This window comes from Sprattus sprattus (genome assembly GCF_963457725.1).
Source record: "Sprattus sprattus genome assembly, chromosome: 4".
Lineage (NCBI taxonomy): Eukaryota > Metazoa > Chordata > Actinopteri > Clupeiformes > Clupeidae > Sprattus > Sprattus sprattus.
Window position 1 is genome coordinate 8739828 of NC_137923.1, and position 13849 is coordinate 8753676.

A 13849-nucleotide genomic window follows, 5' to 3' on the forward strand; every position below is an offset into this window, starting at 1 on the left:
ACGGGTCTGTGTTTGGGTGGGTGTGTGCGTCTGTGTGTGTGTTTGCAAAAGTGTGTTGAGAGTGTGTTTGTGTACGTATTGTGGCAGACTTTTGGCGCTGAACTGTTAAACTGCCCAAACCCAAATTCCAGAGACTCAAACAGCCCTCATTTTGAACCATCGCACTCATCGCGCCAGGCACTGTCTCCCCTCCTGTTTCTCTCTCCCTCTCTCTCTCTCTCTCTCTTCTTCTTTTGATTACCTAGATCCCTCTCTCTCACCCTCTTTTTGGTTTGCTGCTAATTACACACACAGACACACTAAACTGCGACCAGAGGTGGGCAGGAATGGTGCATAGCAAACCCAGAAATACCCAGAAAAACCTGGACACACAACAAAACTGCTCAACATCACAGGGCCAGTCCCGGATTCCCTCGCAGCTCTTCTGAGGAAGGGATAAAAACGGTAGGGATGGCAGCCTCCATTTAACTACTTTAAAATTAAGCTGCCTTACACACACATACAAACCCACAAACACACACACACACACACACACACAAACAGTCTTACACAGTAAATGAATCTGCATGATATCTGCGGGTCTTGCCTTATCTCAGTGGACCGTGTCTGAACCATCCGCTATGCCCCCACCACAGAAATGACAACTGCCGGCTCGGTGGGAGACTGCTGCTCGTCTCCGTAGCAGAAGGGGGCTTTCAAGAGGAATCAAGGGCAGCCACCACCGGCATGGCAGCCACCTCGCCCAGCTCCTGTGGCGGAGGAGTTCATTTCATGTGATACGCCATGTAACATTCATTAAAGCGCTGTAATATGCTCTGTGCACCGCAACTAATGGGCTTAACACACTGTTAAAATGAGGGGGGAAAAAAACCTAGTACTATATAGGAACCAGATGACGACCAAGTTATTTACAACCAAACCTCTCGGAAACATCTCGTACAGAATGAAGGGGAAAGAACCCTGTGGCTTGATTCAACAGAATCATTTGTGTTTTCCTGGAAGAACGGTGACCTCAATAATGTTACCAGTGATCACAGTCTGATTCGGTGGTCCTCAAAATAGCTTTGTTTTTTTCCCATGACGATTCCATAACTCGAGTCCTTCATTGTTGTTGGGAGGCAATCAGGTTATACCTGATGAAAGTGTTGTATTTCTTCTGTCAGTCTTTCTCTCTCTATGTCACCTAGCCAAGACACAAACCCTTTTTAACTACAGCAGTGAGCCACATCAAAGGACAGCAAGTGCAGTTCACTCCACTGATCCTCCTGTAATTAAGCCCTGCGCTGCACTGCACTGTGCTGCGCTGCACGGGTCTGATGACTGTCTGCTGTTTTTCACGGTCTCTCAGTGCCATGTCACTTTGCCCTGGTGCGTCACAAGCATGGCATGTCCCTGAGCAGCTGACTTGACTTGAGCACGGTGCCTGCATACCAGATCAGCCTGCGTTTGTCGGTGAGGCTGGACAGGAGTGTAATGAGGGCCACTCAAGTGCTGGGGGTGGGCGGGGGGAAATGGGGGGGGTATTATCTTCCCTCTCCACACGCACGCTTTAGACAAAAGCTTTAGAAGAGAATGTTGGATTGCGCCAGTCAGACATAACTGCTCTCTTGACGGACAGATTTGGATCAGTAGCAGAAATGCCGCTACGGATGCCCAGCTGTGTAAATCTGCGGTGGGACGGTGTGCTGCACGTTCTGCCAAGTTCAACATTAGCAAAGATAAATAAAGTCAGTGTTGATGCCTGTTGACGTGCTGCGTTGACATTATTCCTCATTCTGCTCGTGCGTGTCCTTGGGCCCCTTTGCTTTGTCAATCGTCCAACTACAAGGAACCATTATCCAATCAACAATGAGACTGTGGCAACAAGAAGAGTGCCGCTTTCTACCACAATTACAATAATCACACAAATCCCTGCAAATGTGTCTCATTCCGCAAGACTCCAGAGACTCCAGAGAGCCCCGCACAGCGGAGGGCCACTCTCACATCAGACTTGTCTATAAAGGAGCCGCCACTCATTGGGCTTCTCTCAATAATCCCAACAGATTCAATAAACATTGTCTGAAAAGAAAATACAACAGCCTTTATGATGTACTGGTTTTACCATCCTGCTGTAATAAAATACAAAAAAATATTAAAAGTATGGAGGCAATGGTTTTACATACTGCTTGTCAGTTGAAAACAGATTTTTAAGAAGCTTCTGCTGCAGCTCTGGCAGAAACAAGCACCTTAAAAAGGATTATACTTGACATACATGAAAAGGATCACACAACATTCTGTGCTACAGTTCAACATCATGGCCACATTTTTCGTTTGAGGTTGCTGGCTGGTGTTTCTACGGGGACGGGACTCTTCCATTCCATCCATCACAGACAAAATCTTGCCATGCCGGCTACAAATCTTTCCTCCCTTATGCAATTGCGTGTAACTAGGTTAAGCCTGCCTGTGAATCGTGAGGAGGTGTATCTAACTGTTGCCCTCCCACGGACACTGCAGGGACTGAGCTCAGTAAGGAGCACTGGGGGGAGAGCCTAACTTTCTATGGCCTCTTCCTCTAGGGTTAGGACAGATTTAACACGCTGAATGGCTCCATTTCATACCTCTCCTGTGACTAAATGCAGTTCGGTACGCTTCAAACTGAGGTCACCATGCATGTGTTTAAGAGAAAAATACTCCTCATACATGTGTTTCTGTGACAGCATATGCATAGTGGGGCACACATCTGTTTGTAAAATAGCAGGCAAGCTGGTGTGTGTTTAGAACAACTCAACTGTTTGAGTCAAGGGTCAAGCTCATGGTGGGACATTGTCAGACCATATTTAAGATAAGCACCCTTTATTGTATTCATAGTTTTTATGGAAAGCTAAACCAGAGGCATAGTCTTTATACACTGATTTAACATTTTACAATAATGTCAATACTGAAATCTAAGAATAAATATATGCACATTCTTGATCTAATATTTGCAAGATGGAACAAAAAAAGGTACCATCTCTGCGGTGAATGAATGCTCCAGAAGTCTCTGGCAATTTCACTGTTCTGACCTTGTCTGGGTCCATTTCACTGTTCGGTAAAGTCCCAATAAAGACAATCTATTCATTGTGAAAATACATAATCAACAAAGCGCTTGACAGTTATACAATAACTGCTGTATACCTATTTGTTGGAGGACAATTTTCAGTTCAAGAAACACATGTTCCAGAAGTCCATATGCAAACAGGATAAAAGCCAAAACCAAGTTATATTTTATATAAAGACACACCCTTTTCTAGTTGCACACCAACATGTACATGTACAGCTGCACTAGTGCCCCACCTTTCACACCTATATATCTATATTTAGATAAATAAAACTGTGGCCGTATAAAAATAACAATTAACAACATTGCTGGCTGCTCTTTTGTGAAGGCACTTGATACAAATCTGAGTAATGTATTTCCTCCAGAGCAACGTCAGGAGAAAACACTTATTATGGACTGCAGCATTTTCCCCTCAGTCTTACCATTTTTTTTATCTCTGGATATGGGCTTTTTATCAGTCACGTATTAAAATTGATATGACCTCTCCAGCACATCAATGTAATCCATCTTGGTTTTCAGTCTGGCCCTCAACTCGGGGTAATCACTTTGGGTTTGATTGGGACATCCTGTCCTTGTCTCGATTGTGATTGTTTGCTTTTGCCTGGCGTCCTGGTTGGCGTGCGGGTACTCAGGGGGCGGGTGCGCGTGTCTGTCTGGCATGTCACTAAACCGGGATTTGGTGCCAAACAGGCTATCCACAAAACCCACCTTTGGAGTGGGCCCCTGGCTGTCAATCACCGTCGGGCAGAGAATCCCATTCCCGTGAAAGCCTGCTATGTCTCGGCAGGGCGTTCCAATGCCCACAATGGTGTTTATGGGTGAGCTGGATACAGCCATGGTCCACTCTTCCTCCTTCTCTGCCAGTGTTCTGTAATTTGACCTGCTCTCTTTTCTCTGTGGGAGCTCCTGCTGCTGCTGCTGCTGCTGCTCAGTGTCCTCCGGTCTGGGTTTGTAAATGGGGTTGCTGCACATGTGCACCATAGGGGCAGCGATGCTGTCATACACGTGATTGGAGGGTGGCGTCTCAGGCATGGCGGGAGGCTGCTCGGGGAATATCCCACACTCCATCTGAATCCCGGTCAGCCCCACCTCCCCCTGCTTCCTGAAGGGCAGCTTCTCGCGGCGCTTCAGCGCGTACGCACAGAGCGCCGCCGCAGCGAAGAAAGCCGACACGAACAGCACCAGCAGGCTCAGGATGAGCACAGACAGCGGGATGACCGCCTTGGCGGGCTGCGAGCCCGGCGCCGGGTAGCTGGACGAGACGCCATTACCAAACGAGACAGGGGAGGGGGAGGAGAGCCTGAGCTCGGGGCAGATGACCTCCACAGGGAGGGAGCGCAGGTCTTTGCCCGCGAGCGGCTCTGGGGTCTTGCAGACCACCTCGCCCACCACCACCACGGAGCTGAGTGTGTCCAGCCACTGCTTGAGGCGGACTATGTCACAGGTGCAGTCCCAGGGGTTCTGGTTCAGATCGATCTGGACCACCGCCTGCAGGTGCTCCAGCACGCCGCTGACGGGCAGGATGTGGAAGTAGTTGTTCCGCAAGTTAAGACGGGCAAGGGAGGTGCCTGCGAATGCCCCCTTGGGAAGCGTTCGCAGGAGGTTGTTGTTGAGAAAGACCAGCTGCAGCATGGGCATTAGACTAAAGGCAGCTGGGCGGATTTCTCTGATCTCGTTGTACTCAAAGTATAGGTAACGCAGACTCTGAAGTCCATGGAACATGTCAAGCGTTAGAGCCTCAATATTATTCCCATTCAAATAAAGACTTCTTAAATTTGGCAAATTTACAAAGGCTCCTTCTTGTATATAACCTATCTTATTGTTACCTAGGTGCAGTAAGTCCAGACTGGAGAAATTCCAGAAGTCAGACTTGTAAATTTTCTGTATTAGATTCCCACTTAAATAAAGCTTCTTGGCATTAAGTGGTCGTGGCACAAGATCAGAGATGTTGCGAAAACCATTCTCTTTACAGTTGACTGTTAACCCAAGGTCATTTATGTGTAAATTGCATGTACAGCCAATTGGACAAATGATTGGGATGGGTGGTCTCGTTTGATAGCCGGCAATGGGAGGCTGATTGGGGAACACACTGCGAGGGGTAGGTGGCGTCTTGGAGGGCTTCGGCCTTTTAGTAGGCTTCAGGTGTCTTTCCTTCTGCTCAGACGAGGCAGTGTTATGGTTGACAGAGAACATGGAGGAGGGCTTCGTTGGCCTTGCTCTCCCCGTGTAGAACGGTAAATGGGGGATCCCGAAACTAGCCTCCACCTCCGCCTCGCTCATGGCGGGGCAGAGCTCTGATCGTTTTATTTCCCTTAGGTCCTTCCCGTGCAAATGGAAGGGATGCTCGCAGGTAATCTCACCCACCACCGCCGTGTAGGGAATGCGCTCCAGCCACGCCTGTAGCTGCACGATGTCGCAGATGCAATTCCATGGGTTCTCCTCGAGCTGGATCTCCATCAGGCTGCGACCGATATACTCCAGTGTGCCCCGGTAGGCCAGCGCCTTAAGCCGGTTTCCACGCAAGTCAAGGTGTGTCAGAGACACTGATCTGAAAAGGAAGCCAGGCAGCGCAGGTATCAAATTGTCATTCAGGATAAGCACCCGCAGCTTGTGCAGGTTCCTGAATGCCCCGCTGTCTATCCTCTTGATAACGTTGTAGTCGGCCTGGAGGTATTCCAGGCACTCGAGTCCGAGAAACGTGTCGTTGCGGAACACCTCCAGCTTATTTTCATGGAGGTACAATCTCTTGAGGGCCCTGAGCCCGTGAAAAGACCCAACATGGATGTCCTGCAGAGCATTGTTGCCAAGATTAATCGCCACCGCATTGTTCAAGTGCAGAAAACTGTTATAGTAAAGCCTGCGTAAGGAGTTCTTCTGCAGGTACAGCTTAAAAGGCCTCAGCCAGGACTGTGACACCTGGCTGACATTTGTAAATCCTTTGCCGTCACAATGGACGTGGAACAGGCCCTCTTTCACCTCGCAGTCACAGGGCTCGAAGCAAGGCTCGTCTATTTCCTCTGAGTCATCTAACAGAGGGATTGGGGTTGTCCATCCTAGAGCAATTGTGCTCAGCAGTGTAACCCACAACATCCTTCTGCCAAACCCAGGTGATTGCATAGCCCCTGAGAGACTTCGCCACTGCACTGTAAAATAAAATAACTTTAGTGAGACTACTGTTGAATGCAACACAATGGCTCCTGTAATCATGACTTTGCAGTGCTGGCTGAAAAGAGGGCACACATCAGAACTATTAATAAGCTTTATACATTGAATTACTAAACAATGACATCATACTTAGGCAAAATCTTTGTTTACAGCATATCCATACAGCAAACACTGGTTACAATACCTGATACATGAAGGATGCTGTTTGGAAGTCTATTATATGCCATACCAAGGTGTCTCAAGAGAAATGTGAATATATCACCTTTCTCTTCTCACCTACCATCATAGTTGTAGGCTACTGTATGAAGGCTGAGAGTTGTGATATGTGTATAATCCATTTACCCCAAATAATCAGGATTGCAGGAATGCAAAAATGTTTGTTGACAAGTGATAGATAATGACAACAGAGTCTATTTGACCTCCATAGGCAATATTTCTTACTTTACTAAAAGGCACTTATTAGATGGAACTAACTGCAGGGCACTCGGATATACTAGCAGACCTGAGGCTGAATTACTGTATTTTAAAAAGCCTTTATCATTTCATGTTAACAGCGCATGCACAGCCATTGGTTGTTTCAGACGCTGATGCAATTATATTTAATGGATACTGGACACTTGGGAAGATACAGAAAATGTAATTTTCGCTAAATAACAGATGTTTTTAATGAGACTGGCCCATTTTAATGATGAACTCTTAAGCACCTCACTAAAACGCAGTGAATAACGACCTGGTAGACAGTCAACGTATTAAATGTAGGCTACGTTTCACAAAATACCCACTCGGTGTTACTGATATCTAACCAGGACTAGGCTACCACATCGCTTTCAGAAGAGGATCGACCCAATGCTTCCGCTAGCTTCACACAGTACTGTGTAAGCACAAGAAAACCATTGAATGGCCAGTACCGCATGAAAAAATGTAACTTACGGAAACCCACTGGGTTATTAAAGAGAATTACAAGCGCTTCGGCAGCATATCGGCGACACATGCCATATTAACCGGTATCAAATTACTAAAAATCATTAACAAATTAATACACTTAGTGAAACCCAATGCACTGTAATGTTATCGGTTTGTATTTCCCTTTGTCTCATCATACCACCGCCCGCATTCGAATCCATAACGAAACTAAGCAGAAATGTGCGCTACTCACTCAGATTGGTGCAGGGCAATTAAAAGAACGCCCGATAGAACACTTTAAACGCTGTTGATCCTTGTCATGTCGTGGTCATTGAAGCACACTCTTCATCTCACTGTTCTTGTGGCAGAGGCAAATAGGAAAACCGAGTACGTGACTGGACTGCAATGTCCAAAAGAGGTTTGCTTTAGAATGCAGGTCCGCTCCCCTGACGAGCGCTCAACAGTGCAGCCAGTAGAGGATGCAGCTTCACGCGTATATGCAGAACTGCTGCGAAGAACCACTTCTTACTTCTTCTGCTGATCGACTGGCGGCCCGTTCAGTTCAGAACTGATGCTGGAACATCGGTGGTGGTACTGAGGCATAAATATAGCCACAGCTTTGGGCTTCAAGTTGGGTTTAATGTTACTCCCTAGAATGTAACCCACTGTACAGGGCGCGCACATTCAGGACAGTCTTACATTCATTATCGGAACAATATCAGTGCAGCAACCCGTGCAGACAAATGAATATCTTCCTTAGGTATCCTAATGCTTTTGCCAGTGCCTGTTTAGACAATCGACAGGACATTGTTTTAGACTTTCACTTTAATAAATCATGGAATTCCAGTAGTGTGTTGGATTTGGTGAGGGTTGTGATACTGTCTTTGAGGGTGTCTTCCGAAGGACCTCTGTGCTTTTTTGAAGTAGGCCACTGCAATTGATTGTATTTAAACCGCTTGTGTATTTTGCCCTCTGCATTTCGCTCTAAACGTTTAACAAGGCCTTATGTTGGTTACCATGGAAACTTTCTGCCAGCTGGCATCATTGCACAACATCTCTTCTGTGACGACTTTCTCAACTATCACACAGAAACCTGCGGGTAATCCCATAGCCCTGAAAATTCATGTTATATTCATCATGTACAAAAATGGCAAACTTTGCGTATGATCACACTGACTTATTCTGTTAGCTGTTCCGTTAAATAGGGTAGGCTACCGGCAGACAGCTGGATGACAGCGGAAGTGGTTTTGACATCATGGAGGAGGTGTGGGGGAAGAACTCCCGCCTGTGCGTGTAGGAAAATCCACAGTGGTTAATTCAAGTTTATTGTAGTTAGCAGAGAAAGTTGACATTTAAATGAAGTTAGGGAGTATGGTTGAATTTGCCTTCTCAGAGTCCAGATGCCATCATTTTAAATAGGCTACACTTAAGATTGTGATTTTGGTTATGTAGGCCAGCAGCTAATTTTCCCAAAGATTCCTACAATCTTACATCACTGTGCCATAAAGTCTTCTACCTGAACTTAATGTGTAAATACATCCCAATTTAGTTCAAGTGGTTAATGTAGGACTATCATGTAGTAGTTTGTACCTTGGAGGTGTGAAGAATTTCATAAAATGAATACAGTCCTCCATGCTGTCCCCCATTCTACTGTGGACAATAAACTACATCGCCATTTGACATTCATTATGTATCTAAAATAGGATTTTTAAAATAATTTTTGAAGGTGGTGGAGCTACCACGGTTTATGAAAGATTTGTAGAGAAACCCTTTCTAGACTATGTTTTAATGATTCATTATGTACTTACCATTTTGTTTCTGCCAGGGTTAAAACCCCTGTTCAAGTGTAAAACCAAATGTGACAGAACTACTGTATATTTAAGCTTACTTCAAGCAAAGTACCATTAAAAAAGGGAAGCTTTTACATGACAAACTAAAACCCATATGCTGTTTGGTTCTTCAAATGCCATGCTACATCTAATTCTGAGCACATTCTTGTATTGATTTTTGGTCTCCATCATGCTAATGCCTCAAAGATAATGGATAGGTCCTAGCCATACATTATAATGCAACATCTTAATAGTCCAAAGCCACACAGAACACTGAAGCACTGGGTCTCTATCAAATAGAGAGTTTCTGTTATGCTAAAACACAAATCCACATGGCATAAATTTGCTCCTGCAATTGTACGGTAGCTTGTGTGAAGCCTTGTACAGGGTTTTTGTAATGTAATGTGATATAGAGACGCCAAAATGACTTAGAAAAGCCACTCAGGGATTTGGTAGCTTTTATTTCTATTTTAGAGCATGGTTGCCATTTTTGTGTTAAAGATAGAATCCACAATTCTAATCCAGTACACTTTTCAAATGCGCCAATTGCTCGCGGTCCTCTGTTCTTTGTGTGCTCTAAAAAAAAAAAAAAAACCAGTGCTCGTACACAGTCCTGGCTCTTTAAATGGGAAACAAACATAGTGGACCGAGCCATTAACAATTCCAGGCAATCAACCAGGTGCTTCAGCAGCTTGGAAGGGTGGAGTGTAATCTGATTGTCTTTTGAGCTCAAATATCAACAACCTTTTGCCAAAACGCTACCCGCTGCATTATCTCATTATCACTATCTCGGGGTTTGGCATCTTGTTGTGATTGATTTGTCAAATTATTATTGCAGGATCAATTCAATTATATTGTTTCTTTTATTTTTCACCTATATGTATTTTGACACAATCTACTTGGTATATATCCTAGATACTACTGTTTCTAGGGTATGGTTCTGCATTTTATTCCGCTTTGCTCAGTTTCATTTGTCTTTGGTTTTGTGACTACCACCATTCCCTAAATGGGTATACACTAGGATATAATTAAATATCAGCCAGTCCCTAAGAACTATTGATGTGTCCTTGCGCGGCTGTCAAATACTTACACTGCCAAGATCAATGGACTTCCTTTTAGAACATAGCTGTTTGGAGGGAGTATGTAAACTGCTCATTGATTCACTTAGCAGACTTTTGCAAGAGGTATGCTTTACACATCCAGCTCAAGAGTGAAATCTGGTTGTGAGTGTTATAGTGTTAGTACGCAAAACAGGAGCTGGTTTATAATCATGGAGATGTCTTTACTAATATGATTGCCCTTGTTTGATTCATGGCAAAGATTTTTTAAATGAGAAGTTGGGCTTAACGTATCTGCACTCGGTCTAATATCAAGACATGTTTCACCCACCACCCCACAACAATTTTTCATTCACAGGTTACGGCTGTGGTCAAACTTTTGAATTTACTTAGCCTCAAGGCGTTCGTTAATTAGCTCGTTGGGGTGTCACAGGCAGCCAAGGACACTGCAGACACAAGGCATCTTGGGACAGACAGAATCCACAAGTTATTGTAACCCACCTCAGTCAATTTGCCCTCTGCCATGCTCACGCAGACCTCAGACAAGGACAGTGGGCCCTGAGCTAAGGAAAACTGCTAGGGCTAATTACACAAACCTCCCCTTTAATTAGGAATTAAATTGGTTGTCATGGGAACCTGGCCTTCAGACTTTCCAGGTACACCCTGGCTAGATTAAGAGTGCAGTGATTCCAAAGCCATTACGCAGCTTCTGTGCTGCTGCAGTGCTTCTAAAGCCAGCCAGCTTTCAATCAGGTTCTGTTTTTTCTTTTCTTTTTCCATGAGGAAGACCATGAGAACATTCCCAAGGCACCTGCTACTCTCTATTAACGATACGGTCTTGTACTTCTTGTGAGACTCCTTGAAAATAAGCTTTGGCTCACAGTAATACTCACAAAATGATGTCCCTGGATGTTGGGTTTATAATGTAACTTTGGTGCACTTATTGTTACACAAAAGAGCTTAGTCATTGTCAAAGATTTTTCCACTCTGTAGATTTTGATTTTTTCAGGAGAACTTGATTTGCTAATGCAAAGCTATCTTTTTGGTGCATTGCCTCTTGTTGAGTAAATGTAAAAGGGTCAGCTCCAGGGACTCTGTGATTATGCTCCTGTGCAATGAGAAGAATATTAAACTAGAGTTGCATATTCTAACAGCACTGCACTGTAAATATCCTCTGTGCCACCCTTAGTCTCTCTGCTTCCCACTTTCCTGTGGGGTCGAAATGTGCCCTGACATGGGTGTGATAACCGCTTCACTAACTGAAGCTGATGCTGAAATATAGCGGTCATTATCAAGCTCATGCATGGGCAAATCATTTTTGAACATCACTGGAGCTTTTTCTCATATAAGACTCTACAAACTCTGAATTCGACTCTCAATCTGTTATACTGCACAACAGATGTTTTAAAGATGCCTTCTGTCAAAATGACAGACATTCTCATCAAATGTCCAGTTTTGCTGTTGTATAGGAAATTATGTTGTGCGGGATAAAGTTATATTTACTTGGTACATACTATCCTTGCACTCATGTTCATACTCAATGCCCATCTATATTCATAATAACTATAATCTAACATTCTCTGTGGGAATCACCACAGTTTAATATCCATATCTCTCTTTAATTATATAATTGAATCATAGCTAGAATATTACAGTCTAAGATATCTGAGCGATGTACAGAAACCTGTCTATAACTGATTATATATATATATATATATAATAGAAAAAGGAAGTATAAATTATGTATCAGGGCACTAATGGATATTGACATTTAACAAACGAAAGCAGTTAACCCATATATTTCATAAGGCATACCATTCTCTCTTACCTTATTTTCAACTGTGGAATAATAAAGGTTTAAAGAAGACGTACTGCAATATCATAATATTGCTTAGCAGTGAAGTCATATAAACATACAGGGGCAATGGGGCGTCATGGATACCACAGTTACCCCTCTCTGCTGACACAGACTTCAGAGGTAATTAAATTGGTCTCCAAAGAGCAGAGAAGTGGAACTGAGAGAGAACATATAATCCTTGCCAAGGCAATGAATGTGTCTGCATTAGAGGAGTAATTTCTGTTTGCTCACAAGACGACATAATGAGCCTTGCTAGTTGTTTTTATAAACTCCTTATTAAGATAGAGAACTGTGTTCATGATCAATTAAACAATAGGCAAGTACATACTATGCATCGTATATGACCAAGACTTTTATCAACACAAGGATATGCTTTAATAAAAAGAGCACAACTTTTACACCAAACCCCATTTTGCACCTAAAACAAAAAAAAGAGGAATGCACAGCATGCCTTGCTCATTGTTATTTTCACTGTTTCGTTATTCAATGACAGGGAAATTGTGTACTGACATTTTTAGTTAAACTGCAGAGACTAAGTCTACATATCTCTGGACTTTCAAAGGGGGAATTCTTTTTTCACTTCAGCCACATGAATTTTCTATTCATGCTAGACGAAGTACTAATTTGTCAAAATGCTTCTTGGCATTCCACTGGGGCCACATACTGCAAAAGAAAATGAAATGAAGTTTGGGACAACGCACTGCGCAGGCCCTGTGTTTTTCACATACTGCCGGTGCCTGAAGACCCACAGAGAGGCACATTATGCAGTCTGTGGGATGTCTTTTTAGCATCCACTTTCTGTTGACCTATGGAATGGTGGGTGTTTAAGACAGTGCAACTGAGATTTTGAATATTTTTAATGTTCAATAACATCAAAATGAATTCAGTTGGTTTGGTCAGTGTTTGATGCTTGGGCTTGAGACAACACGAGGACCTCCGTCCCCCTGGTCCAGCTTTCACATTATCTGCATTTACTCCATTAAATCATGGACATTCATTGGACATTCTTTTGTAACACTGGCCCCACTTAGTCACGTTCTATCTTTTAAAATTGAAAAAAGTAATTACACAGATAGATAGCTAAATGTGTCCAGTATAAGCAGATATGTTTATACCTGTAGTTCGGGGTAGTTGAGCATGAGAGTAAGTTTAGCACTGCAGAAGAGAATGGAGGGCAAGAGACCAACATCTCAAACATACGTAGGCAGAGCAGTCCATCAACACTCAGCATGCTAGATTAAGCCCACTGTCACTTTTCTTCAATTTTACCCAATTGGAGGCTGCAGACATGCCTTAAAGAAAACTCATTCAGTCTAAATGATGGATCTTGTTGTAAATGATTTTCATTCTGAGCCTCATGCCCTGATATTGGTTAGTTTGCCTTGCAAAAAAAATAATCATAAAAGAAATGTAACAATTTCAATTTGGGAAAATATGTTATCCACACTGAGAGCACTAAACCAAAGACCTAAATTAACTTGGTCAACGCAGACTGACATCAAGCATATGCTAATTTCAAACCCAGTGCCGGTCTGTCACAAACAAGTCCAAAACTGAAGGTGTACCGTAAACTGATGAGCAACCAAAGACACATTACGCATTGTTTATAAGGGAGCAAAACTTGAACAGCCTCAGGCTGCGTAAGTGAGAGTGTCGCTGGATGTCACCACTGCTCTCACCCACTCTTTTACAAGGGCTACAGTCATGGACAAAAGTTTAAGAATACTCTTTCTTCTGAACGCAGTGATTGCATCAGAAATTAAACTGATTGCACGAGATTGCGTCATCTTTACGTTGGCCGATTGTAGACCAGTAATTTCACTGTGTTTTGCCTTTGCTATAAATTGATGAAATGGGTAAAGAGTTTCACTCACACTTTCCATCTGAATAATGACTGCATTGTGAACATCTTACTACTCTTTAACCAATTACTTGTTCAGAATATCCTTCCTGGTCAAGA

The 13849-nt window shown here is 43.5% G+C and overlaps 1 protein-coding gene across 1 annotated transcript; it reads right to left on the minus strand.

Annotated features, from left to right (window-relative positions):
• Window positions 1-3541: 3541 nt before the first annotated feature.
• LOC308364728 (SLIT and NTRK-like protein 3) lies at window positions 3542-6193 on the minus strand (the record flags this gene model as incomplete). The annotated part of the gene is made up of 1 exon (XM_080837949.1): window positions 3542-6193. One exon carries the CDS (start codon window positions 6191-6193, stop codon window positions 3542-3544), a length of 2652 nt encoding a protein of 883 aa, XP_080694075.1.
• Between the last annotated feature and the right edge of the window lie 7656 nt (window positions 6194-13849).